The sequence below is a fragment of the Apteryx mantelli genome, chromosome 14 (genome assembly GCF_036417845.1).
Source record: "Apteryx mantelli isolate bAptMan1 chromosome 14, bAptMan1.hap1, whole genome shotgun sequence".
In the NCBI taxonomy this organism is placed as follows: domain Eukaryota; kingdom Metazoa; phylum Chordata; class Aves; order Apterygiformes; family Apterygidae; genus Apteryx; species Apteryx mantelli.
In genome coordinates, this window is record NC_089991.1 from 21,948,310 (window position 1) to 21,973,343 (window position 25,034).

A 25,034-nucleotide genomic window follows, 5' to 3' on the forward strand; every position below is an offset into this window, starting at 1 on the left:
TGGGAAGGCGAGGGAGGGAAGGAGCATGAGGGGGTGAGCCGTGAGGGTGGGGGACAGCACCTGAAGGAGGGCAGAGCCTGGCAGCCAGAAGAGGGGCCAAGTGCAGCCCAGAGGCAGTGGCCTGGAAGGGGCAGGACGGGAGGGTGGGGAAAGGATGTAGCCCGGAGGGTTGGCCTAGAGGAGGGACCAGCAGTGGGAGGCGCAGCCTGGGTGCCTGAAGCCTGCCGAAGCCCGCCAGCAGTTCCTGTAGGGCTGCCTGCCCCTACCCGGGAGCGGAGCCCTGTGCCCAGCGGGGACATGTTGGCATCACCCTGGAGCCCAGAGCAGGGCAGCCTGGAGCCCGCAGCAGCGCTTCCATGATGCTGCTCTGCTGGAGCTGGCCCCGGGGGCCGTGGACTACACTGCAGGGCGAGAGGTGAGGGAGCACCCCAAGGGTGGCAGGGGGACGGGCAGGCTTGGGGACGAGGGCTCTGTGGGAGGGGTGGGGGCAAGGGCAGCCCATGCCCACTACCAGCCGACCACACCGGCTTGTTTGCGTGGGTTTGCAGGGACAGGGACAATTTCCACTTTCCTGTGCAAGTGCCACCACTTGCAGGGCACAGCCAGACTGCCCCAAAGGGCCACACCACAGCTTGGTGCCCGGCACGTCCCTGATGCCCGGACATGGGGAGCTCTCAGGAGCCAGCTCCCTGTGGGAGGCTGCCTTGTGAAGCCCTGGGCAGGGCAGGCAGTGGGCAGAGCTGGCCAGAAATCACTCTGGGTGATAGGGGGACTAGAAAGGGGGAAACTGCCCCATTTCAGTACCAGGCTGCCAGACCAAAGTCTGGCCCTTTAACCCTGCAGCAGAGACACCCAGCCGACTCCTGCATGGGACATCTGCCCCCCCCCCACCCCCAAACCTTTCCTACAACTAGGTCCTAAAACAACAGGCACCTTCCGGCTGCAATGTCCCCATCTCCTGCTCCCCTGGCTTCTCAGTCACCTTCTGCCATGACTGCCCTTCTTCGCCACATGCTGGTGTGCAGTTGCTTGCCCCACTGTGAGCCCCCAACACACACGCGCGCACACACACACACACACACACACAGACACAGCCGCAGGGTTCACCACAAGCACCACATTCACCCTATACCCAGCAACAGGCAGGCACGTGAGCGTGCTCCCAGAGAGCCCCAATATTCACACATGCTTGCCCGACAGCGTGCTCCCGTGCACTTCCACATGTTCCCACGGTCACCGCCGCCTCTTCTTGCACGCCAGCCCTCTCACACTTCCCTACACGCTGCACATGCAACACCCACCCCCTGCCTGCACTGGTACGAGCAGTGGCTGGTACCAGGCAGATACATGTGCGTGTGCAGAAGCATGCATGTTCCTGCAGCACCTAGCCTGACCGGGCTCCCCCTCGGCAGGCTGGGATGTGGCTCCTGCGGGAGGGGGAAGGGGATGCGTGGGAGAAGGCAGGCAGCAGGAAGGAAGCCTGCACTGAACAATAGAGGGAAATGGAGGAACTGGAAAAAGACCCAGTGGCAGCACAGTCAGCACAGATGGTTTAGTACGGAGCAGCATGATTCATGGGAAAAGGCGCTCAGTGCTCCGCAGAGAGCCTGCAGCTCTGTCCGGGGGCTGCAGGAGCTGTGCTGGTGAGGACTTCTGGAATGGGGGTCCTCCGCAGAGCGGGGCACCATGCTGAGCCCGAGGCAGTGTCCCCCGTGAGGAGCCTGCAGCTCACCCGTCCATCTCAACCCACAGGCGCTGGCGAGCTGTGCGGGAGCCCCTGGAGCAGGCTGCGGCCGGGCGCCGGGGGCCAGCCTGGCTCTCCGTGGGAGGCTATCCCCCTCGGCCTGCCTGTGAGTCATGCTGACCTCTCCCATGCCCTCGCCAGCAGTTAGAAAGATTATGGTCTGGCCCTTCCGGCAGCAGAGCCCTCCCCGAGCTGGCCAGCATCGGAGATCATCCCCTGGGAGGGGCCCAGCTGCAAAGCCGTTATCTGCCTCAGGCAGCCCCCTCCACCAGGACGCGGCAGGGAGGCTAGCTGCATCCCCGGCTGCGTCGCGCTCCCGTCCTCGGAGCTCGGGAGCTCAGCAGGGCCTGGGCTGGCGTCTGTGCAGCCAGGGATGCCACCGCCTGGCACTGGCTTGCTCACTGAGAGTGGAAAGCCTGTGCCTGTGCGAGACCCTCGCAGCCCGCAGGAGGGCTGGTTCCTGTCTAGGCTCGGGTCACGACCTCCCTGACAAAGTGGGGTCAGGATCCAGCAGCTCTGGGGAGGGGCAGGGAGGTTTTGGGCTGAGAAACAACAGGATGTGTTCATAATGCCTGGCTTCTTGGGCTGGGAGGTGAGTGGCTCTGGGGGTGGAGGCAAGGCTGGTGTGGATGAGCAGGGAGGGCTCCGACAGCGTCCCATGCTCCCACCGACGGGAGCCATGCTGACAGCTTGGACTCACTGGTTGCAGCTGAGACCCCATTCTCTCATCCTGCTGCCTCCTCACCCCCTTTCTTTCCTCCTTCCTCAGATGATGGGCTGAGCATCCGTTGCAGAGGGACCCCAGGGCCATGAGCTTCCAGTACAGTCCTGACTCCGATATTGCAGACTGGCTGGCCACCATCCACTTGGAGAAGTACCAGGATGTTTTTAAGCAGCATGGGTACCATGTGGCCAGAGATGTCACCTTGCTGGATGGTAAGGACCTACAGCAGATTGGCATCACCGCCACTGGACACCGCAAAAGGATCCTGAACTTGGTGCATCAGACACGACTGCTTGGGCAGTCCCTGGGGGGACCTGCAGCAGGAGATGCCCATCCTCAAGCTGCTGCGTGCATGGAGCCCCTGGATGTGACCCAAGACCCCCAGGCAGGCAAGGATGCCATGAAAGAAGGGCCAGGAGGGGCTACTGACGTCTCTGGGATGCGGCAGCGAGCTGCTGCGCCCAGCCAGGCATCGCCTCTGGAGAAGGATCCTGCTCCACCCCTCGTCAGACCAGTTCCCAAGCCAAGGACAGTTTTCCATCGCTCAAAGCCAGAGCAGTGTTTGGCACCCACACCAGCAGCACGGAGCACGGTGCTGACACAAAGCCTGGACAGCAACAGGACTCCTGGGGCATTTGTGGTACTGGAGGGGTTTGTGCCAGGGGAGAGCTCTACAGATCTGGAGAGCCCAGAGCCCAGACTGGCGCAGCAGGCTGGCCCAAGAGCAACCACTACCATGGGTATAGGAGCATCCCGGTCAGGAATGCGGGAGAGCTCTCGGGAGGACAAACGACTCCCTGCAGCTGTGGATCATGGACAAGCCCTGGAAGCCTCAGAAAAACCTTCCTCGTCCGTCCCATCTGTGCCACCACGGCTCAGCCACAGGATCCCAGCAGCTGAGCCCAGCCCAGCAAGCTTGCTGGATAGTCACCCCACACCCGACCCTTCCCTGCCTGCTGTGGCCACCCCAGCCAAGAGAGATCTTTCACCATACCCTGGGGCACCCTCACAGCCAGGCTCAGGGCAGGGCAGGCTGGAGATGGTATCCAACATCATCTATGAAGGACTCAAGCCATCTTTGGCACCCACTGAGGACCCAGGAGGGGAGGATGGTCCCCAGGGCTGGACTCTTACTGAGCCACCAAGTCTATCCCTGCAGGAGCTGACCCACCTGGCCGACAAGCTTGAGTAAGTAGATGCTTTCTCTTGCCCCAGGGAGTGGAACGGGTTGCAGATCAGCCAGGGTTGGATGCAAAGAGCAGGGCTGGGGTTCCAGAGAGCCCACACATTCCCTGGGACACCCATCACCCATGTTGTCTACAGCTATGACTGGGTTCCTTGGGGCCCCCATCCCCAGCCAGGCCCTGTCTGCCTCTGGATGCTAACAAAGCCTCTTTCACTGCACTCCCCACTTGTTTCCTGGGCTCTGTGCAGAGAGGTGAGGAGGGAAATGTGTCCTGCAGGCAGCCGGACTCCTTATGGTTTGAGAGGCCCTGGACCCTTGAGGGCTCATGCTCAGACACTGCTGCCACTTCTCAGTCCCCAGTCTGGGGTTCCTGGAAGGTGCGGATATGGCTGAGGGCTCGGGCTGGCTCATGCTGGATCCAACACGGGAGTGGTTAGAGGGGCCGGAGGGGGTTGTGCAGGGATGGAAAATGCCTGTGGGCCTCTAGAGACACGGCTTAGCTGATCCCAGACAGGAGCAGCTCTTGGGGGGAAGGGGAGCAGGGATGGTGCTGGGAATATGGAGGGAATACTGCACATCCTTGGGAAACAAAGCTGGGCCGAGCCGTCATCAGATGCAGCCTCTGTCCTGTGTAAGCCAGACAGGAAAACAAGGTGGAAAAAAACCATCAGCTACTCTGAGGTCCTGCCAGACTCCCCACCCTGTCTCAGCTCAGCACAGGCGACTACAGCTGCAGTAACCCATCTCCACTCTTCCAGGAGTCCCAGCTGGCCCACCACAGGCCTGCCCCCCGTCCCACAGAGACCAGCCACCAAGCCAGGTGAGATCCCCCAAGCCTCGAGTGTGTGCAGTGGGGTCCTCAGTGGGTCGGGGTCCCCAGGGGAGGGCAGGGAGGAGGGCATCCATGCTCCCTTCCTTCCATCCCAGGTCCTGCCCTGTGCTCCTTCCTCACTCCAAAGCAGGGCCCAGCCTTACATGTATTTGGGCTGGCATCACTGCTTTGCCAGCCAGCGTGCCCTGGATGCACAGGGTGTACGGGGTGTGCCAAGGCAGGCTCAGGGGTAAGTCCCCCTCCAGGGCTCTGTGGTCCCAGCTAGTAGCTGCTCTGCAGTGGGCACCACTGACTGCCGTTTCTCTGCCTACAGTTGTCGGTGAGCAGCCTGTCAACCCCTACAGCGAGGCCGTCTTTGGGCATGGGGTCCCTGCCCGGGAACAGAAGGTGAGACAAGGCCTCTGGGGCTGCTGGTGGCTCCTGCCTTGAGTCAGCGTGCCGCAGGAGAGACTCCACGTCCCGCCAGCAACAGCAAACTAGAGAGCCCCAGCTAGTGAGACTGCAGCATCTGGCTGGGGGGATGCTGGCTGGGCCCCCTGCACAGTGCGGCAGGCAGGCTGAGGAGGCCTGGGATGGGAGATGGCAGAGGGGATAGGATATTTGACTGATATCTCCTTCCAGGGTGTGGGCATTCCCTCTGGGCAGAGCTACGAGGGAGGGTCAGAGCTGGAGCTGGAGAGAGAAGCGTGCAGGTAGGCATCCGCTTTCTGCTTCGGGGGCTCCCTCCACTGCAGTACGGAGACTGGGCTAGGCTCCACAGTCTGCAGCATGCAAGTGGGGGACACAGGACATATCTGGGGATGGTCCAAGTCCTGAGAGGTGGCTGGGGGTCCTTCCCCGCCATAGATGCAGCAGACATTCAGGCAAGGCAAAGACTGAATAGGCCGTCTCTGGAGAAAAGCTGTTGCCCTGTTCAGAGAAGAGAGGGAGCAGTGCTCATGGGTGTCTCTCAGTGGGACAGTGCTCACCAGCAGACACTCCAGATGCCACCAAACTTTCTGTTGGTAGCAGCACACTGTCCGACAGGTGTCAGGAGGGAGAGACAGCTTGGGTGCTGGGTCAGTGCCGGGTGGCACTGGACATCCGCATTCTGAGTGGGACCTGGATTCAGCCGCAGGGAGCAAGGAAACACTACAGGGGCATGCCAAGAGATGGGGATTGGAGCACTCCCCGAAGCCAGCTCAGGAACGGGAGGGCTCTGAGCCCTTGCTGGGGAAATGCCCAATCCTCAGACTCTCCAGCATCCTCGAGTCAGTGCTTGCTGCTCCACCATCCTGTGGGTGACTGCACTGAGACAGCTTTGCTGAGGTTTTAACTAAGTTAATAAGGTATTGGGGTTTCTCCTTTGCCCTGGCCAACCGTGAACTGGGTCCTCCTGGTCCTGACAATTGCAGCAGAGTTTAGAGTTCTGCTCAGATCTGATCAGCCTGATCTTTAGAGATGAAGATGTTTTGCCCTCATGTTGAAAGGTCTGAATTAAGGCTTCCCTGTCTGGAGAGTCATTCAGCTGCTTGCATTGCTCAGCAAGCCCTTCCCTGCTGAAAGAGCAGCTAGGACCTGCAGACACGAGGAGATGCTTTTCTGCTCCATTGAAGTTGTGAGGGCACCTTTAAAATGCTTTTGAAATGTACTTTCCATGACTCCTGATAGCATCTGAGAAAGAGGAAGGAAAGCTGCTCTTCCCATTTAGAAAGGGGAGGGTTCCTTTTCCTGTGTTACTTAGAAAGCAAGTTGCAGCTCTGTGTCCTTCGCTTCTCCCTGTGTCCTTGCCAGGCTGGTGTGTCCTTCTCTCCCTGAATTTCAGGCTTCAATGTAGGTCAGTCCACCCATTCTCCTGCTCTGAGTGTGAGTCATTGCAGTATGGCCTGATCCTGTGTCATGGTGAGCCCAGACGTTGTGGCAGATCAGAATCAGCATGGTCCATAAGAATGGGAATCGCAAATACCTGGGAACAGGAGTTTTGTAGGCAGAAATACTGAAATCTGTCATGGTGCCTCTGAACCCACAGTTCACTTCACCCCAGACCAGGGCTGGACACCAGCCAGTTGCTCATGGTGTCCACCCAACATCCTTCATGGAGCTGGGATCCCCAGCTGGGACCCCAAGCCATGCCCCTGCATGGAGGCACGATGGGGAAGGTGCCTTCCGGGCTGCATGGTCCCCCAGGCTGCATCGCTGCTTGCCCCACAGCCCTGCCCAGCACCCAGCACTCTTCCCTGGCCATGCACTCACCTGCTCAGTGCTGGGGGCTGATAACAGTAGAGGCATTGGTCAGGCACTTGTGGCTCTAACAACACCTCCTGAGCCCTCCACAGAGTGCCTGCAGCCTGGATTCACTGAGAAGAGACAGGATGTGGCCGCCAGAAGGGTGTCAGAAGCTGCAGTTCACAGTTTTTTTTCTCGCAACCTGAGCTCTAAGCAGGCCTGGGGGGTGCAGCGGGTTGAACAAGAGACAGAAGAGCCTTTGAATATCCTTTGCCCTGTCCTCCCAGATCTCATTGGCCAGCCCTCTGCTATCTTTCCACCTCTCACCAGCTGGTCCAATGCTTTCTTCCCCGGACTGGCCCCACTGGTCCAGTTGTAGCCAGTTCTTTATCCTGCTCCCCAGTGCCTGGCACCCTGCCCAGCACCAGACCATTGTGGACATAATTAGCATCTCCTCTAGCGCATCAGCCAGTTCATTAAGGGAAATATTTCCTAATCTCAAAGCTGAGAGAGGCCCTTGAACCACTTTGGCATAGCATCTGCTTCTCAACTTAGATAATTCCTCTTACCTTGTCCCGGTAATTTAATTTTGATCCCATTGCTCTCTGGCTCAGGGCTCTGGGCAGTCAGTGTCAGTGGTTTGTGCTGGGCAGTGGTCACAGTGTGAGAGCTACTTTGTTCAAGGGCCAAGGGCCAGGTGTGCAGCTCCAACACCAAGCGGACAATCTGGGCGCCTGGGCTGCCAGGAGAGTGTTCTCCAGTGAGAGGGATGCCCAGTGTTTCTCTCACTGGAGAAAAGGAGACACTGGGCATCCTTGACAGGTTGCTACTTATCTCTCTTTTATCTTCCAGGTCCCCACAAGCAGGACAGTTATTTAGCCCAAAACTTCCAGCTGAGGTTAACTAGATCCCTCTTTGGCTCCTTGGTCCCCCTACCACCATCCTATGCCCTTCTTCCAATCCTGGATCCTCCATCTTCCACCAGTTCTCCTGTGTGACTGCTGACAGACTGAAGCTGCCTCTGCCTGAACTCAGTGCATCTCAGGCAAATTCCCCCATGCTCTGCTCTCCTGGAAATACCTCATGTAGTGAATGTCTTCCCCTCTCCTTGCCCAAGGGACTTGACCGGCCCTAAGGCTAGTTATCTTCACTGCCTGACACCAGCTGGAAATGGAGAGGATTTGGCCTTCGTGGCCTCAGTGTCTGGCAACTTTCTCCACCACCGCGTCTTCCAGGGCAGAGCTGGGGGATGGCCTCTGTCCCAGTAAGCTCCATCCACCCTGGGTCCCTGGCATGCTGAGAGATCCTGTTCCTGCCAAGCTGTGGGATTTGCTTGTCCCAGACAGGTGCTACTTGTCCATTTACTTTTTATGGTTTCAGTGGCTGTAAATCGTGGCCTGGGAAGAGGTGCCGTGTTTTCTCCCCCCCCCCCCCTTTTCTCTTTCCCTGACCCATTTAGCAGGTCTGTCTCCCACTCCGCTCTGGCACTCAAGGTTGATGTCTACCTCTTCAACATTCACAGTACTCCAATCTCCCATCTCCCTGGCCAGTCCATCTTGAAGAAGCTGGACACTGGACTGGGACTTCAGCCAGACTAATCGTCCTGCCAAGGCTCTGTTACACTAATAAAAGAGCAATTCTGATTTTGCTTTGAAACTCCCAGCTATTCATGGCCATTTCTGATATTTCTTGCAGACACTGGAACCAAACATGTCATTTCCTTCCTCCACCCACCTCCTTGGCCCCATATGCTATCCCACTTCGCTGGATCTGATCCTGTACCTGGGGACTGTGATTTCCTGGCATTGCAGCTGTACCTGGGGGCATCTCAGCACCTTCAGCAAAGGGCAGGGGGTGTTTAGAAGGAAGTCTTTGGCTGGGGACTCATCAGTCAGACCTCTGTGACCTTTGGGTGCCAAGTGCTTCCCCAGGATGCCAGGTTAGGCCCCTCTTCCAAGTCCTAATCTGCTCGTTTTCTGCTCAGCATTTCCTTTAGTGAGGGTTTGGGCTATCACTGCCCTTCCCCTGCTTTCAGTCCCCAATGCTCCCAGTCTCTGAGCCCTGTCGCCCAAGTCATCCTGAGGTTTACAGACCTGGTTATTATGCCTTTCCTCTGATTCTGGCCCTAAGTCACCACAACAAATATCTGACCTTGCAAAGACATATGGAAAACTAGGTTGTGTGGTTTCAGGCCAATATGTTCCTAGCCAAACTTCAGGTCTTGCCTCTACCACACAGCTCAGGGACATCTGCTGCCTTATGGCTGCATAAGGACATAGCAAGGTGCCTATCAAGGGTCAAAGCAAAGGTGCATGCAGTATCCTGGCTCCCACATGAGACAGTGATCAAAAGCGGGTGCTTAGAGAAGAATTTAAGATCAGGGAAAATGTATAGGATAATTCTCCTGGTCTGCAAGCATTTCTAGCCCAAGTACTTGTAATCTGGAGATAGTTTCTCATATTTAGCAGCCCCGTCCATCTACAGCATCCCATAGCAAGGATTCCCAAGGATCAGCTGCTCTTTTCCTGTGTTGTTCTCTACCCTGCTCCTGCTGGCTTTGTCCAATAGCTCCCAGCTCCTGTTACTGAAGCGATGGTGACCAGCAGAAGCCCCTCTGCCCTCCCCATGCCACTCATCACTTCAGAAACCTCTTCCCTATCAGTCACCCTTTCCGAGGCTGGGGAGCCCCAGCTTACTCAGGCCTTCCTCAGACAGAAGCTGTTACAGAGCTTTGATCATCCTCCTTGCCCTTCTTGGAGCCTTTTCTTTGTTCTGGGGCTGGGGCCAGACTCTCTGTCACAAGCAAGTCAGTGGCACGAGCGCTGTCCCACTGGTGCTGGGGAGTCTTGGCTGCTGATGGCAGAAACTGCCATGAGTGTCTTCCTGCCCATCACCACTGTGCCTGGGCAGCTCCCCTGTGAGCTCCTGGACTTTCAGGCATTCTCCAAAACATTTCCTTTTTGGGGAAAAAAAGTCTGTCTGAGGGGAAGGGGCAGGCTTAGCAGTTTATTTTTATAATTTCCTTTTATTGTTATGGCTGGATAGTCTCACCAGGTCTGGCTTGAGTTTTTAGCATGGTTTCCCAAGAAAATGAGACTGATGCAGGAGCTCCACCTGTCCGTTTCTTTGTCCATCCCAATCCCTCTGGAAACCAGCAGCCCCATTTCAGGAGATGAGGGAGTGAGGCAGGGTGCAGGGGCAGAAGGACCTTCCCAGTGTCATGAAAGCCAGCAGGGTGGAGGAGAGAGGCCAGGCTGAAGCCCCGTGGTAGGGAGGGAGCTGGGATGGGTGTAGAGCAGGGCATACAACATGTAATATGAGAGGTACGTGACTTCAGTTTGCTGCCTATGGTGTGTTGAGGGGAAGGCAGAGAGGCCTGGGGTTTGAAGGTGTATGGTGGCCTGTGTGGCATCAACCAAGGTGAGGAAAGCTTTCTTGCCAGTCACTCCCAGCCCAGCCTGGGGACTATTTCTGGGCATTGTGCCTTTGGGTTTCCTGCCTTCTTATAGGGCTGGCTAAGCCTGGGGCTGCTGATGGCCACAGAGCTCATGAGTACTGATTCCTTATCCCACTCTGGTCACAGGGATGCAGAGACTCAAGTTGCTGGGTGTCCTGAGGAACTCAGGGTGGGGCCAGGAGCAGCGTGAGACATCTCCTGAGGGGATGGCATTGATCAGAGGCCCTGTGAGTCCCCATGTGGCGAGCGGCCAAGCCGCTGCAGCAGGGGTCCCACAGCCCCATTTCGTGCAGGACGAGCAGCGAGTGCAGCAGCGATGGAAAGAGCGAGGACGAGGAGACACGGACCAGGCTCATCGACCGCATCATCCAGAATGACACAGAGGGCTATTCCACCGTGGAGGCACCACAGGCTGAGGGCACCCAGTTCAGTCTGCCATCCCACTTCTACCCAGATGAGGTCCTGGATGACCTGACGATCTCCCCCTATGCGAGCTACACCTCCATCTCCGAGCCCCGGCCCACCATGCTCAGGGGCTGGCTGGACAAGCTCTCCCCACAGGGGTATGTGCCCACCTGTGGGGTGGTGATGGGGCAGCCAGGCCTCCATAAGGTAAAACCCCTTTGGGCATGGCTGGTGATGTGGTTGGGCTGGTCACCAAGCCTCATAGCCCCTTGGAGCCATTTGGGGGGAGACAGACCTCCTCACAGACATCCCAGTATTCTTGGGCCCCCCATCTGCAGTCTCAGCTCTGCAAGGGTGTCCCTGCAGCCATCCTTGGGGGGGGGGGGGGGGGGTTGCCCCCATGTGTGTGCAGGTGTGAGGTCCTAGGAGGCACCATGCGCTTCCCAACAGCCTTGTTCTTCTGCCATCCCGATAGGAACTACGTCTTCCAGAGGCGCTATGTCCGCTTCGACGGGAAGAACCTGATGTACTTCAGCAGTGAGAAGGTGAGAAGGGTCAGAAGGTGGGCAAGAGGGGAGGCTGCCCTGCCCCATTTAAGCAGGGTATCTTGGCACCATGTGAGCTGCGATCTCCCCTTTGCCTCCCTTTGTCTCTCTCCTGTAAGAAGTCTGCATGGCTTTACTACGGCCATGGTAGGGTGACCATTCCCCATTTGCCTGGGCAGCTCAGGGCATAGCCCCATCCCACAGGGTACCAAAGGTCCATCTCCCAGGGGAGCAGGTGAGGGTGGTCTCCCCACACTGGAAGTCCTGGGGAAGGCTGTAAAGAGGTCTTTGTCTCAGACCTCTCCCAACTCAAATTCTCAGGCCCTGCCATAGGATGGCTTGGTGGCCTCCATGCCCCAGGATAAGGGCAGCACTCAGCCAAGGATGCGGGAGATGTAGAGGATGTGCTAAACTGGGGAAGTTTTCTCCCTGCGAGTGCTGGCACAGCAAGTTAGGTGTGTGGGATGAGTAAACAGCTCTTTCCTGTCTCACATCCTCTCAGTCTGCCTTGGGGGCTCTGTACAGCCCTGAACGGCCTGCTGAAGGGAGCTGGCAGCTGCCAGGCCAGCCAGGGTGGCGGGTGCTACTGCTCCAGCCCCACAGCACAGCCAGCCAGGCTCACCCTGTGTCAGTGGCAACCAACACATGGCCCCAGAGCAGCTGGTGTTGCAGGAGGCCCCAGGCTCACACCAAGCCCTGCCACGGCCCCTTCCCTCCTCTGCCCCACAGTTTTGATGCCAGTGTGCCCTGTAAGGCGGGTGCTGGAGTAGGTAGCCTGCAGAGGTGCCTGCAAGAAGGGCAAAGGGGGTAACCCAGCCTGGGGCTTGTTCCAGGAGCCCTACCCCAAGGGGGTGATCCCGCTGTCCGTGATCGAGATGGCTCGCTCCACCAAAGACAACAAGTTCCAGGTTGTCACCAGCCACCGGATCTTTGTCTTCCGTGCTGAAAATGAGGGTAAGAGAAAACCCGGACAGGGGCCCTTTGGTCCTTGAGGAGCCATCCCTGCCTCCTTTCTACAGTGAGAGCTGCTTTGAAGGTACCCCTTCTGTACCCCAGGCTGCTCGGCTGCAGTGAGTGGTTAGGCTCCTCTGCCCTGCCATCCCTGATGGGCACTTTGCTCCATGCCAGCTGAGCCAGACTGGTGGGAAGGGCTTGAACCCACTTGCTCACACCTCTCCTCCCTACACAGCCCAGAGGAACGAGTGGTGCTCCACTCTGCAGAAGAAGGTGATGGACCAGCGCTTGGTGGGCTCCCGGCCCCGGCCCGCCAACACTGCTCACTGCCAGAAGTCCGGCACCCTGGAGCTGAAGGGTCAGAAGTCCAAGGTGTTCGCAGCCCTGAGTCTACCTGAGATGTGGCTGTACAAGAGCGAGCAGGTTCGTGGCAATGCCCTGCGGTGAGCACAGTGGTCAGAGTAGGTCCCAGAAACCCTGCTGGCACAGAGGGTCGTGCTGACAGCAGATGGAGCAGAAAGCAGCAGAGGGATGGAGAGAGCTTAGCCAGGCCTGGTGCCAAAGGGGCTGTACAGACACTGGAGAGGAAGAGGAAGGATGGAATGAATGAGTGGAAAGTTCAAGATCCTGCATCCCTCCCCCATGTGCAGAGACAAACCTTCAAAACAGGGCATCTACAGTGAGAGTCTGGGCTTGGAGATGCGGTTGGTGCCAGAAACCCCACCTCTGAGCAGACCTCCCTCCCAGTCTCCTCACTAAGACCAAATTATCTTCATCTCTGCAAAGCATTCGGGTCTTAGTGATGCCAAATCACGCCAATGTATCACAAGGCAGTTGGCTCAGTGACCACTAAATTGCCAGCAGGCATACCTGCTGCAATACACTCTGACACTGTGGGAGGCAGCAGATATCTCTGCCAGCCCTTTGCATCCCAGCAGCTGCCCATGGAAATCCCCAGCTCCTTCTGCTGAATGTTCTCACCACCCCTGTTTTTCTGGTCATCTCGTTTCCAGTTTGCCTAGCTCAAAACAAGCAGGCATCAAGCATCTGTGGATTTTGCTCAAGTCAATACTTGTTTTATTAGTGTGCCTGACCAAATCTGTTGTGGGCTACCAAAACAGAGGGATTTGAAAGGCTGGTTTTAGAAGCTCTGGGCAGAATTTGCCTTTCATTTTAGGGTATAACATATTTGCAGGGGGCTTTATGTCAGCCCACATGGGACTGCTGAGAGATGTGGCCGTGTGCCAGGTCTGGCTGGTCCTGGCAGAGCAGGCCATCACCCACCCCCAGGGATGCAAAGCTGGGTGGTGCTGGGCACAGCAACCTGCCTCCAGGCCTGACATCACAGGCATGTCCAGGTTCATATGCCCACTGCAGACATGGGCCCAGCACTGCTGAGCCAGCGTCACCCACACTGCCACTCACCAGTGTCGCTCTGAATTGCAGTTCTTTAAAATGGGCATTGGCATCTGCTTGATTGAGATGCGTGGCTCCACTATCCGGGAGGCCAAGAACCGCAGCTTTGAGCTCATCACCCCCCTCAAAATATTCAGGTAACTCAGGCATCAGGGCGGGACGATGTGGGGGGAGCATCTGGGCACTCCAGGCCCATGAGTGTTTGGCTGCGCTTGTGCTCGTAGCTTCATGGCAGAGTCAGACCGGGAGAAGCGCGAGTGGATGGAGGCCCTGCAGGAAGCCATAGCCGAGACACTCTACGACTATGAGGTGGCAGAAAAGATCTGGTCCAACAAAGCCAATAAATACTGCGCAGACTGCCGGGCTCAAAATCCTGACTGGGCATCCATCAACCTGTGTGTGGTCATCTGCAAGCAGTGTGCAGGTTAGTACAGCTCCCCACAGGGCACCAGGGTGTACAAGGGCAAGTGGGTACATGGTGGGGGCAGGGGGCAAGCTGGCATCTGCTGAGTGGGCCAGAAGGGGATGTTGGGATGAGAAGGAGGACTGTGTTCAGCTAGCATCCAGGTGGCACATGAAGGCTGGGTCTGCCTGGGAGGGCAGGGTGCTGATCTGGGTATGGATGGGATTTGGTGCTAGTTACCCTGGCAGGGTCACTGGATGCTCACTTGCCTGCTCCCAACAGGGCAGCACAGGAGCCTGGGCTCCAATATTTCCAAGGTGCAAAGTCTGAAGCTTGACACCAGCGTCTGGTCCAATGAGATTGTACAGGTAGAAGCACTCGGGACAGGGAACTGGGGCCTGCATGGCACTCCCAGGGGTCAAGCTGTTTTCCCTGGCAGGGTAACAGTCTCACAGTCTCCCCTGGGATGTGGGGATGTGGGGATGTGGGAATGTGGGGATGTGGGGATGTGGGGATGAGAGGATGCTGAGCATCCTGCTGCCCCTGCTGGGCCTGGCACTCTCCATGATGCCAGGACTTTCCTGTAGCTCTTCATCATGCTGGGTAATGACAGAGCCAACCGGTTCTGGGCCGCTCGCCTCCCCACTGCTGAGGCCCTCTACCCAGATGCAAGTGCTGAGCAGAGACGGGACTTCATCTCCCGCAAGTACCGGGACGGGCGGTACCGTCTGCCCCATCCCCACTACACCACCCAGGATGATGTGCTCCAGGTAAGGACACCTTGGGGTGCCTGTAGGATGTTGGGGTGCTGCGAATGACCCCAGAGCTCTGGATCTGAGACACCAACAGCTCCTGCTTGGCAGACTGTGCCCACACCCCCACTCTGGGCCACCCTGTTGAGCAGTGGGCAAGGGTGGGAAATTGTGCTCCTGCCTTGCCTGCCTTTGAGCACCCCTGGCAGGGGGTCAGGGATCCTACAAGCTGCAACATGGTCACTATGGGTGCATGTCTCATCCCAGGCACTGTGTGCTGCGGTGACAGGACCAGGCCTGCTCAAGACCATCCTGCAGTTCTTCTCGTCCTCGGAGGCTGGGCAGATGGCTGACCCTGGGGCCTACGAGGTGTCCCCAGGGGCTGACCTCTGGTGGGGCCCAGAAAGCAAAAGGCCCAGGAACCATTCAGGTAACAGGGACACTCAAGCCCTGCAGTGGCTGTCATGGGGGGCTTCCATTTGGTCACAGCCCCTGCCCCCGAGAGCATGTCCCATGCCTGCAGGACAGTGGGGGCATCAGATGCTGTGTGACACCATAGTTCCCTGAGCGACCTGGGGTGCCCCACTACACCCCTCTTTCGGGATGGGGCGGGGTGGCAGGTACTGCTAGAGCCCCCTTTCTGTGACCCCCGCCTGGAGCGCCCCATTGCCTGTATATACATGAGTGGGGTTGCACTGCCACCCCGGGGGCTGTATTTTGGTGGGTGTCTGTTCCCATATTCTCAGCACTGTGCCCCACAGGGAGCCCCAGTGCAGGCGAACCAGGCCCAGAGGGTGTCTACAACGAGATCACTCAGCCGGCGACGCACAGTGGGTACCTGCACCGGGCCCCAGCCCTCCCCAAGCTCCCGGGCGCCAAAAAGAGCAGAGACGGTAAGTGGGGGAGTGCGGTAGGGTAGCCTGCAGGGCACCCACCCCAGCACCCCTAACAGCACGCTCCTGCAGACTTCCAGCGCATCTGGTGCTCCCTGGAGAAGGCCCTGCTCTTCTTCGAGACGGACAAATGTACCGAGCCCCTGGGCCACGTCACGAGCAGGGACCTCCTCTCTCTGGGCGTGAGCAGAGCCCATGCAGGCACAAGCCCTGGCCCCACAGAAAGGTACCTCCAGCCTTGCCCCCGGTCTCTGCCTGCATGTGCCACAGCCACCTGCCCTAGATGGAGGCAGCACTGGCACAGATGGACCTGCAGGCTAAAGCCCAGAGAGCCCGTGGGCATGTAGAGGGCAGGGATGGGCATTGCCCCCTCCTCGGGGCTTGGCGCGGTTCAGCCAAGGTGATGGGGCAGGGCATCTGGGCAAAGGTTCGGGGTGTGGAGGGCTACCACGTTGGGCTGGTTCATTCTCTACAGGTTTCGCTACACCCTTGAGCTCTTCCTTACCGGGGAAAAAGTGCAGCAGCTGGGAACTGATGGGCCTGACACATTGCAGGCCTGGGCCAGTGCCATTGGCAAGGTGAGCCAGCCCCCATCCTTGGGCACCCAGCACTGCTGGCTGGTCCCCAGGCTCTGTCTCTGTTTCCCCAGCGTTAGACTCCTCCCAGACAACCCTGCAGCTGGGCCCTGTCTTTACCAGGCTCTTCTCTTCCTTCGGTCCCTAGTGGTTCACGCCTGTGAGTTGTCACTGCCTGCTGGGCTACGAGTTTCAGCGCGTGGGCCAGCTGCGCTACAAGTGCATGCTCAATCCCGAGCACTGGCAGCAGGCCTTCTTCATCCTGCAGAAAGCCCACCTCTTCATCTGCCCCACCGAGGATGATGGGGCTGAAGACAGCATCAATCTCCGGCGGCTGCAGGAGCTCAGTGAGCGTGGCAAGAGGGGGGAAGCTGCTCTGCTGCCCAGGGTGGGCACGATGCAGCAGGAGGCCATGGGTGACTGACCTCTCTGCTCCTCGCCCAACACAGGTATGGTCCCCCCCACAGAAACCCCAGAGAAGAAGGAGCTGCTGATCCTGGTGGAGATGGGGAGGTGAGCCTTCTGAGGGGCAGGTATCCCTTTCATGGCTCCAGAAGGGATGGGGAATGAGTCCTAGCAGGCCAAGCAAGTTCAGCAGGCTGCCTGGGGCAAAGGCACTCATGTGTGGGCAGGTGCTGATCCCAGATCAGCAGTGGAGGCACTGCTGGGGCAAGAGGGTTGGGGCCAGACCTTATCCCTCACCTGGGGGTCTCTCACTGGTGTATGGTGCCCCTCAGCTCAGCCTGGATGTGCCTTGCTCTGTGCCCAGTGCCCCGGAGTCAGGCTGTGCTTGGGGGGAAGGGAGTGGTAGCCCACCCCGGCAACCTTCATTCCCTGTTCTCTGCCCTTGTCCTTGTCAGGACATTTTACCTGCAGGGCTTGTCGCGGGCAGACTCTGCAGCATGGTACGCAGACATCCAGGCGTCGGCAGGGGGCCGGGGTAACGCACTGCGGGACCAGCAGCTGAGCCGCGGGGACATCCCCATCATTGTGGACAGCTGCATCGCCTTCATCACGCAGTACGGTGAGTGCGGTGGCTTGCCAGCGGGCATGGCCACTGGCCCCAGGCAGGGGGGCAGCATGGCCAGAGCATTCTCTGGCATGTGCAGGGCGGTCGATGGGTCTGAGCGGGAGGGAGCTGTTCTCTAAGCTCCAGCACCAGTGGGGGCTCCCTGAGCAGGACTGGGCCCCTGTGACTTCACGTCCACTCTCCAGGGCTACGGCATGAAGGGATTTACCGCAAGAATGGAGCCAAGTCCCGGATCAAGGTACTAATGGAGGAGTTTCGGCGGGACGCGCGCAATGTCAAATTGCGCATCAATGACAACTTCATCGAGGATGTCACGGATGTGCTGAAGAGGTTCTTCAGAGAACTTGAGGACCCCGTCTTTACCCTGGAGCTGCACCCACAGTGGAAGGAGGCTGCAGGTACCCTCCCTCACCCCGACCCCTTCTCCACACCGTGCTGCCTGCTGGGGGCACTGGGGCTGGGCCTGCAGATGGTGTCCCTCAAAATGAGGTCTCAGCTAGCCCCAGTGCTGTGTTGGCTCTGGGTTTGCCTGACTTGATGATTTTGCCTGACTCGGTTTCTTCCTTCCAGGAATCTCCTCAAAGCCCCAGCGCCTGGAGCGGTACAAAGAGCTCATTCATCGCCTGCCTCGCCTCAACCACAAGACCCTGGCTGCACTGATTGGGCATCTCTACCGGTGAGTGTGCCCCTTGGCCACCTCCCTGTAGGGATCCCTAGTCCAGCTGGAGTCCCCAAGGCCATCTGGCAGGGTTGGGTCTCCCCACTGGCCAGGAAACACTGGCTTCCATCTTCTGCTCTGCCAGCTCCTGGGCCTGGTGCTGGTGTGTGCTGGAGGGTGCTGCTCTGGGACATCTCAAAAGGTAGACATGTTCCCAAAGTTGCCCTGCAGCAGGGGGAGAGAGGAGGTTGGGGACTAGGCAATACCCCCTTGCAGGATGTCAACTGCACCCATGCCCCAGAAGGGGGAAAAGAAACAGACTTCTGTCTGCAATGATATGAGCATGACATGAGGCTGTTGTCTGGTTCGATAGCCACTGGAATCCTGCAAACAGGAACTACCTGGCATGAAATTCCCATTCTTGCTCATTTGGGGAGCTGGGAAAAAATGGACTGACTTTTTAGGTGAGTCTGTAAGCAGTGGAAGAGGCTGGCTCGTGCTGGCCCCTCATGCCCATGTCCCCTTCACCCAGAGTGCAGAAGTGTGCTGACCTCAACCAGATGAGCACCAAGAACCTGTCGCTGCTCTTTGCACCTAGCCTCTTCCAGACCGATGGCAAAGGGGAGCACGAGGTCAAGGTGATGGAAGACCTCATTGACAACTATGTCAGCATCTTCAATGTAAGTTCCCTGTAGGGACCATGCCAGCCCCACTCCACACCGGTCCCATGTGCCTTCCCCTGCATCCTCTTCTGAAGTCCTATTTCTCCCCCACATCCCTTCATCTTGGCCCCATGTGCCCCAATCCATATCCCCCTCCACCTTAACTCCATGCCTCCCCTCTCATCCCCCTCACCCTATGCCCTTCCTCCAATAGATTGATGAGGACCAGGTATCCCAGATGGATCTGGAGAACAGTCTGATCACCACCTGGAAGGACACCCAGGTACTAGGGATGCACTTGACGGCCTCTGTCACACTGGGGACTATGGGTTTGTGGGACTGTTTGGAGGACAGGGACAGCTCTGCTTCCCAGCCCCTCCACTCTGGGTCCCCCCTGTTCTTCCACACCTCCCTGCAGCATGGGCAAATATTTGGGGAAGGACCTCCTCCACCTTGTCTCCCCTTCACTCATCACTGTGAGCCTCATGCCCAAGGGAGAAGCAGCCCCCTGCTCTCTGAGATGCCATTTCCAGCCCCTGCGAACAGGTGATGCATACCAGACCCACACCAGCATGGTACCCAGTGCCACCCACTCTTTTCCCACAGCTCTCGCAGGCAGGAGACCTCATCATTGAGGTTTACCTAGAGCAGAAGCTGCCTGACTGCTGCGTCACCCTGAAGGTGAGTCCCAAGGAAGGGTCGTGTTGGAGGAAGGGAGGAGGAAGCACAGCCTACTGAGCACTGTCTGTCCCTGATGTGTCTGGGGCCATGCCTATTGGCAAGGACACCTGTCCCACCACCACCCTGCCACGGCTCCCTGTGTGTCCGGTCCCAGGTGTCCCCCACGATGACAGCGGAGGAGCTCACCAATCAGGTGCTGGAGATGCGCAACGTGTCAGCCAGCCTGGATATCTGGCTGACCTTTGAGGCCCTGGAGAATGGGGAGCTGGGTAAGCATCATGGGGGTGGTGGGAAGAGGATGCTCACAGCATGGCTGGACTGGCAAGGAGGGGGACGGGATATGGGGGGCAGTTTGCCGTCAGGGAGATGGGCAGAGAGCAGGGGGGATGGCAGCTGGCACAGGGGAGATGGCATGGTGATGAGGGTGTCCCTGCCTCCCCAGAGCGGCCCCTGCACCCCGAGGAGAAGGTGCTGGAGCAGGCCTTGCAGTGGTGCAAGCTCCCAGAGCCCAGCACTGCATATCTGCTGGTGAGGAAGGTCCCCATCGGTGAGGGCAGCTGTCTCTTCACAGGTAAGGCAACACATTTTGGTGCACCAGAAGGTCCCAGCCCTAAGTCAAATGGGCCCTGCTGGGGTCCAGAGCAGGACAGCTCTGCCCCAGCTTCCCCTTGCCCCAGCCACTGTCCTGCAGTCACCATCGGCACATCCCTGAGAGCCTCATGGTCACAGCCTTGCCCACAGAGGGGACATCTTCTGACACCCCCTGATACAACCTGACATGTCCCCCAGGCCATGCTGACCTCCTGTCTCCTCTGCTGTGCAGGTGCCAAGCGCGAGACTCCCAAGTGTGGGCTGCTGAAATGCCGCGAGGAGCCCCCCAAGCTGTTGGGGAACAAGTTTCAGGAGCGTTACTTCGTCATCCGGGACCGGAAGCTGCTGCTGCTCAAGGAGAAGAGGGTACCTGGGGGATGCAAGCAGGGCTGTGGGATCTGTGCTCCATGCGTGGGAGGAGAACTGGGGTGTGTGGGGAGGGAGAGCCCTGAGGTCGCAGGGACAAGTGATGGCATTGCCACAGCTGTGCAGGATCCTCTTCCTAGCAGGGTGAGCAGATGGGAGGGCAGGTGATGGGCCCCGAGCTGGGCTGTGAAACCCTCTGGCTCTCATTCCCCAGAGCACCAAGCCAGAGCGAGAGTGGCCCCTGGATGCAGCCAAGGTTTACATGGGCATTCGGAAGAAGCTGAAGCCACCAGGCCAGTAAGTTGGACCTTCACTGGACATGACCCTGGGGAATGTATCCATCACCTCTTCTCTCCTCCAGAGGCGCTGGAGCAGGCACAGCCTCCTACCCAGAGTCAGCCGCAGCCCTCGGTCCCTGTACTGTGGCACCTGACCCTCCAACCCGGCCACTGGGAACATCCCAGTCCCCACCGGGATCCAAAGTCATGCTGGGCCTGGGCCCAGTGGGGCATCCTAATCCCTCCACCCCACTAGCCATGAGCCCATGGCCACATCTGAGATTTGGTGGTCCTGCCCCACAATCTGTGTCTTCCTTCTTTAGGTGGGGTTTCACCCTGACCCTGGACAAGCAGCAGCTGTGAGTATCTGCCCCTGTCATCCTGGGGCTGGGGGGACAAAATGGGTCCTGTCCCCAGTTTTAGTGGGGCCAAGACAGCCAGGTTTATCATGGTCCTGGGATCCTAGAGGGTCCCGGGGGCCAGGGCAGAGCTGGAGCCTGGCTGGGGCACTCAGTGGCAGAGTTGTGGGGTTGCACGTGTGGCACAAGATGGGGGGGCACATGAGCCAGGCCCCAGGGGGCAATCAGTGCCCTAAGCTGGGTGGGCAGCCAGAGAGGGGGTGGGAGCTGTGGCAGGCCTGGCTAAGGGAGCAAGTTGTGCTCACTGTCGCCACAGGGACTCATGCCCGTGAGTGCTCCCTCCCCATGCACACCAGCACATCCTGCTGATCCTCTCCCCGTTCCCCTGCCCCTGCTGATGCTGGGCAGTGCCCAGCCCTGGGTCCATAGTGCCACCACTGGCAGGACACTTTGCCTGCCCATGACATTGGGCTGAGACATTCTTCTAGGGGCAGCAAGGACAGCCGAGTTGAGCTGCCCGGTTCCAGATTGGGCAAGCTCCTGTCTCTCACTGAAGCAGTGATTTGGACATGCAGAGAGTTTCAGAGGGCCATTCCTGATGCCAGTCCTTGGGATGCCCCACTAGGGATCTGGTTGTATGTGGCAGCCCCAGGTTCACAGGCACGGTGACAAGGGGACCTGAGCCCTGCTGGCCGTGCTCCCTGGCAGCCTCTCAGCTGACTCCTTTGCAGGTACCTGGTGTGCTCGGGGCAGGCTGAGCTGTGGGACTGGACCACCAGCATCCTCAAGGCTCAGGTGGGTGAAGGCTGGTCGTGCCACCCAGCTGGGCTGGGATGAGCTGGGGACTGGGCAGGGTGGCCTGGTGTGACCCTCCTTATCCTTGCACACAGCACGATGACCTGCACCCCGTGATCATGCGTCGGCGTTCCTCCTCTGACCTCACCAAGCAGAAGTTCGGCACCATGACACTGGTGCCCCTGCACGGGGACAGCACCGATGCCACCATGCTCTCTGCCAACCAGACCTTGGTAAGGTCATGGCAGCTGCCCCTGCACCCACCCCGAGACCAGTGTGGAGAGGGGCATGTGCTGCCCAGAGCCACGCGGGTGCTTTGGGTGCGTGTCTGTGCACTCTGCACTGTGTGCGTGCCATGCGCTGTGTTTGTGTGTCTACGCCAGTTCCTCATGCGTGCAGGGCACCATGGGGCATGCAGGGCCGCGTTGGTGCCCTGGGTGTTGGGAAGGACTGCGTGCCAGCGTGCCAGGGTGCTGTGCTCTGAGTGAAGCACGTGCTGCTGCCCATCCTGTGCCTGCTGAGGCAGGTTTTCCTGCAGCCCTGACCTTGCTACACGCTATCAGGTGCTTATGTCTGCCTGTCTTCTCTGTTTCTAGCACCGCCTGCACACACGAAGGACTTTGTCCATGTTCTTTGTAAGTATCTCCATGTGTGAAGTGTGTTTATGTAGGCTTTGCACTGTGCCTCGCAGCTCCTGAGGGCGAGGGCTCATCTGCAGCATCCTGCCCATGCTCATGTAGGTACCCAGGCCATCCTGCCCACACTGGGTGGCAGAGGATGGGGTGGCCATTGCCCTGTGTGTCCCATATGTGGCTCCCTGCATGGTGCTGGTGTGCATAGCCAAGACCACAGAAGTCCAGTCCAGCTCTTTACACCACTCCCTTTGGGCACTGCATTGCCCAGAGGGGCTGAGCAAGAGAAATGTGAGGGAATAGGTTTGTCTCCTCCTCTCCAGCAGGTTATTTCTGCCAGGGCCACCTGCCCTGTCTGGCCTACAGGCCTTGCCTTGAGTGACTGTGGGCTCTGCATGGGTCTGCCTTTCCTCCCAAGGCTGCCTCTGCCAGGGGCTGCTGGGTGGGTGACACAGCCTGGTGGCAAGAACCTTACACAGGCTGGAGCCCAAAGTGCCCACCCTTCTTCGGTGATGGGGAAAAGAGCAATGTGAAGCAGGAGCAGCAGGAATAAGCAGTGCCTGAGATGGCTGGCACCACAGGAGAGCCCTGGGCATGGCCTGGGACTCAGGCTGGTGTCCCGGCTCCCTTCCACTCCTGGGAGCATCCCCTGGGGCACAGTGGTGGCACAATGCTGGAGACTACCAGGGCCCAGGCTAAGCCCAAGGGTGAGAAAAGAGACCTGAAGAAGTGCAGGTCACCCAAGGGAGGTCTGGTGGAAGCATCAGTCCCATGGCAAGGGGACAAGGCCCAGTAGGTCTCTCTGGGGAGCACCCATGTCCAGGCAGGGTGAACTGGGAAGGAGGTGGAGGGTCTGGGGTTTCCTGGGCCACCCCCTCACCCCAGCCACTCCATCTTCCCCCAGCCCATGAAGATGCACCAGGACTCTCTGGAGGAGAAGCAGGAAAAGGAGGTGGACACAGAGCCTGTCTACGAGGAGGTGGGCAACTTCCCCGAGCTGGCCTCACTGGAGCTGGATCACGAACTGCTGGCAGACCTGTCATCCATCCCCTCCGTGGACAGGTCCAAGAAGCCATCCCAATTCCCTGAGCAGCCCCCAGCCCCAGCACTGCGCTCCTCACTGCCCACCAGCCCAGCCCAGAGGGTCTCGAATCCCTCTGTCACCAAAGCCCTGTCTCTCGAAAGGGGCTTGAACCTCGAGTGCGACAAAAGCCCAGCCCACGGCAGATCTGCTGGGCTCAGACCCACCAAAACGGCCTCTCTTGAGAGGAACCTGGAGCTTTCTTTAGTGCTGGCTGGGGACCAGGACCAGGTGACCATGCCAGGGAGCAGTCCCAGCACAGAGACCTCCCTGGAGATCCCCAGGAAGAGGAACATCCAGCCTTCCTCACCCATCAACAACAAACTGATCCAGGAGCTCAGCAGCATCATCCTCAAGAAGAACGAGGGACAGCCCCCAGGATCAGGACCAGGACCGGGGCCAGGGCCAGGCCAGCAGGTAACATGACCTGCCAGGCCAAACAGGTGGCCACGTGACCTGGAGTGGCAGGGGGTCAAGTCACGTCACGCGGCAGGTACCTGGGCAAGGGGCACTGGGTACCAAGTGATCCCACATCGAGGAGCCCGTGTCCTCCCTCCTTCTGGCCTAACCCCAGAGCAAGACTGGGAGCCGAGGCAAGGCTGGGACTGGGGGACCAGGGCACCCAGCAGCTGGCATGGTGCTTCTTCAAGGTGTCAGCTGAGGCTGAGCCATGGCACCGGGGCCATGCCAACACAGCATCCTGGCTCAGGAGGGCACAGGCTGTGGACTCTCCCATGTGACTTTGTCGTGGGTGGCACATCCGCTGTCTGAAGGCCAGGCACACAGGGCCAGGCCCAGTGCTGAAGGAAGCAAGTAAAAGGGTAAATAAAAGGAGAAACATGGTGTCTGCAAGTGTTGGCTGGCTGGCGCAGTGCCAGACTGGGGAGCATGAGATGCCTCCCTGCACAGGCACATGCAGCAATGGATGCATGGGTGTCCTGAGCGCACAAGGGTTCGACTTTCTTCCCACATGGGTCCTCTGAGACATGTCTCAGCTTTGCCCAACATCCCATCCCCAGTGCTGCGCCCTTGGGGGCAGGATGGAGATACCCAAGCTATCCACCACATCCCTTCTTGCATTTACCATGGCATACTGGTGGGGTGGGGGAGTCTGTAAGGATCAGGGCTGGCCGTATGTGCCCAGCATATAGTCCTGGCGATGGAGGACAGCTCCTGCTCAGCTGAGGTGTTTATACTGGTTTCTTCCATTATCAGGGGTAAATAAAGGTTTATTTGTACACTGGAGGGTTTGGTCGATGCAGTGCGAGCAGTGAGGGAACCTGTGGTCCTGTGGGCAGGGAGCCGGGTGGTGCCAGGCCCTGTGTCGTGCAAGGCTGGCACCCAGCCGTGGGAGCCAGCAGGATGTGGGCGTCGAGGGGCAATGCCGGGGGCTGCAGCAGAGACACCAAGCCCTGTGACATGCTGGGAAGGGGCTGTGCCTGGGAAAGCCTATGGAGGAACTGCTGCTTCTGTGGTCGGGGGGGGGGGGGGGCTGGGGAAGGGGAAGCTGCTGCAGGTTTCGGAGAAGTGGATCTGTCCTAGACGGGATCATTCCACCACCGAGAGCAGCTGGCCGCTCCCAGCGCCTGGCCTGGTGGGATGGGGGCAAGGCAGGGGGCTGTGAAAGAGCCCTGTGCAGAGGGGGAAGCCCATGAGGTTCAAACCGCCAGGATTTCGTGTCAGCAGGGTCCAGCACGGGCCATTCTGCACCTTCCTGTGGAGCTCCAATGCCCTTTGGCAAAGTCCCAGCAAACTTCCAGTGCAGGGGGGATTTTCTGCCCGAGTCTGCTGCCAGCCTGGGAGGTGTGCT

The 25,034-nt window shown here is 58.9% G+C and overlaps 1 protein-coding gene across 2 annotated transcripts; it reads left to right on the forward strand.

Annotated features, from left to right (window-relative positions):
• Window positions 1–309: 309 nt before the first annotated feature.
• Window positions 310–24,467, forward strand: ARAP3 (ArfGAP with RhoGAP domain, ankyrin repeat and PH domain 3). Of its 2 annotated transcripts, XM_067304756.1 has the most exons (34): window positions 312–415; window positions 2,514–3,656; window positions 4,413–4,474; window positions 4,800–4,873; window positions 5,108–5,178; window positions 10,442–10,711; window positions 11,029–11,098; window positions 11,932–12,052; window positions 12,288–12,475; window positions 13,499–13,605; window positions 13,693–13,892; window positions 14,154–14,239; window positions 14,459–14,641; window positions 14,891–15,053; window positions 15,385–15,516; window positions 15,589–15,742; window positions 15,992–16,094; window positions 16,240–16,438; window positions 16,541–16,604; window positions 16,952–17,115; window positions 17,307–17,519; window positions 17,692–17,797; window positions 18,312–18,459; window positions 18,656–18,724; window positions 19,048–19,122; window positions 19,277–19,391; window positions 19,565–19,693; window positions 19,946–20,079; window positions 20,294–20,376; window positions 20,681–20,716; window positions 21,448–21,511; window positions 21,607–21,744; window positions 22,108–22,146; window positions 23,048–24,467. In XM_067304756.1, exons 2-34 carry the CDS (start codon window positions 2,554–2,556, stop codon window positions 23,648–23,650), a joined length of 5,466 nt encoding a protein of 1,821 aa, XP_067160857.1. In that variant the 5' UTR covers window positions 312–415; window positions 2,514–2,553; the 3' UTR covers window positions 23,651–24,467. The 2 variants fall into 2 exon arrangements, with proteins under 2 accessions (XP_067160858.1, XP_067160857.1); XM_067304757.1 differs by lacking the exon at window positions 22,108–22,146 and having other exon boundaries at window positions 310–415.
• Window positions 24,468–25,034: the final 567 nt, after the last annotated feature.

Bases quoted from the DNA above. Each gene is read 5' to 3' on its own strand.
- ARAP3 (XM_067304756.1), top strand. From the start codon at position 2,554: ATGAGCTTCCAGTACAGTCCTGACTCCGATATTGCAGACTGGCTGGCC. The intron at 17,520-17,691 runs GTACCCTCCCTC...TCTTCCTTCCAG, and splicing joins ACAGTGGAAGGAGGCTGCAG to GAATCTCCTCAAAGCCCCAG. The intron at 21,512-21,606 runs GTGGGTGAAGGC...CCTTGCACACAG, and splicing joins CCAGCATCCTCAAGGCTCAG to CACGATGACCTGCACCCCGT.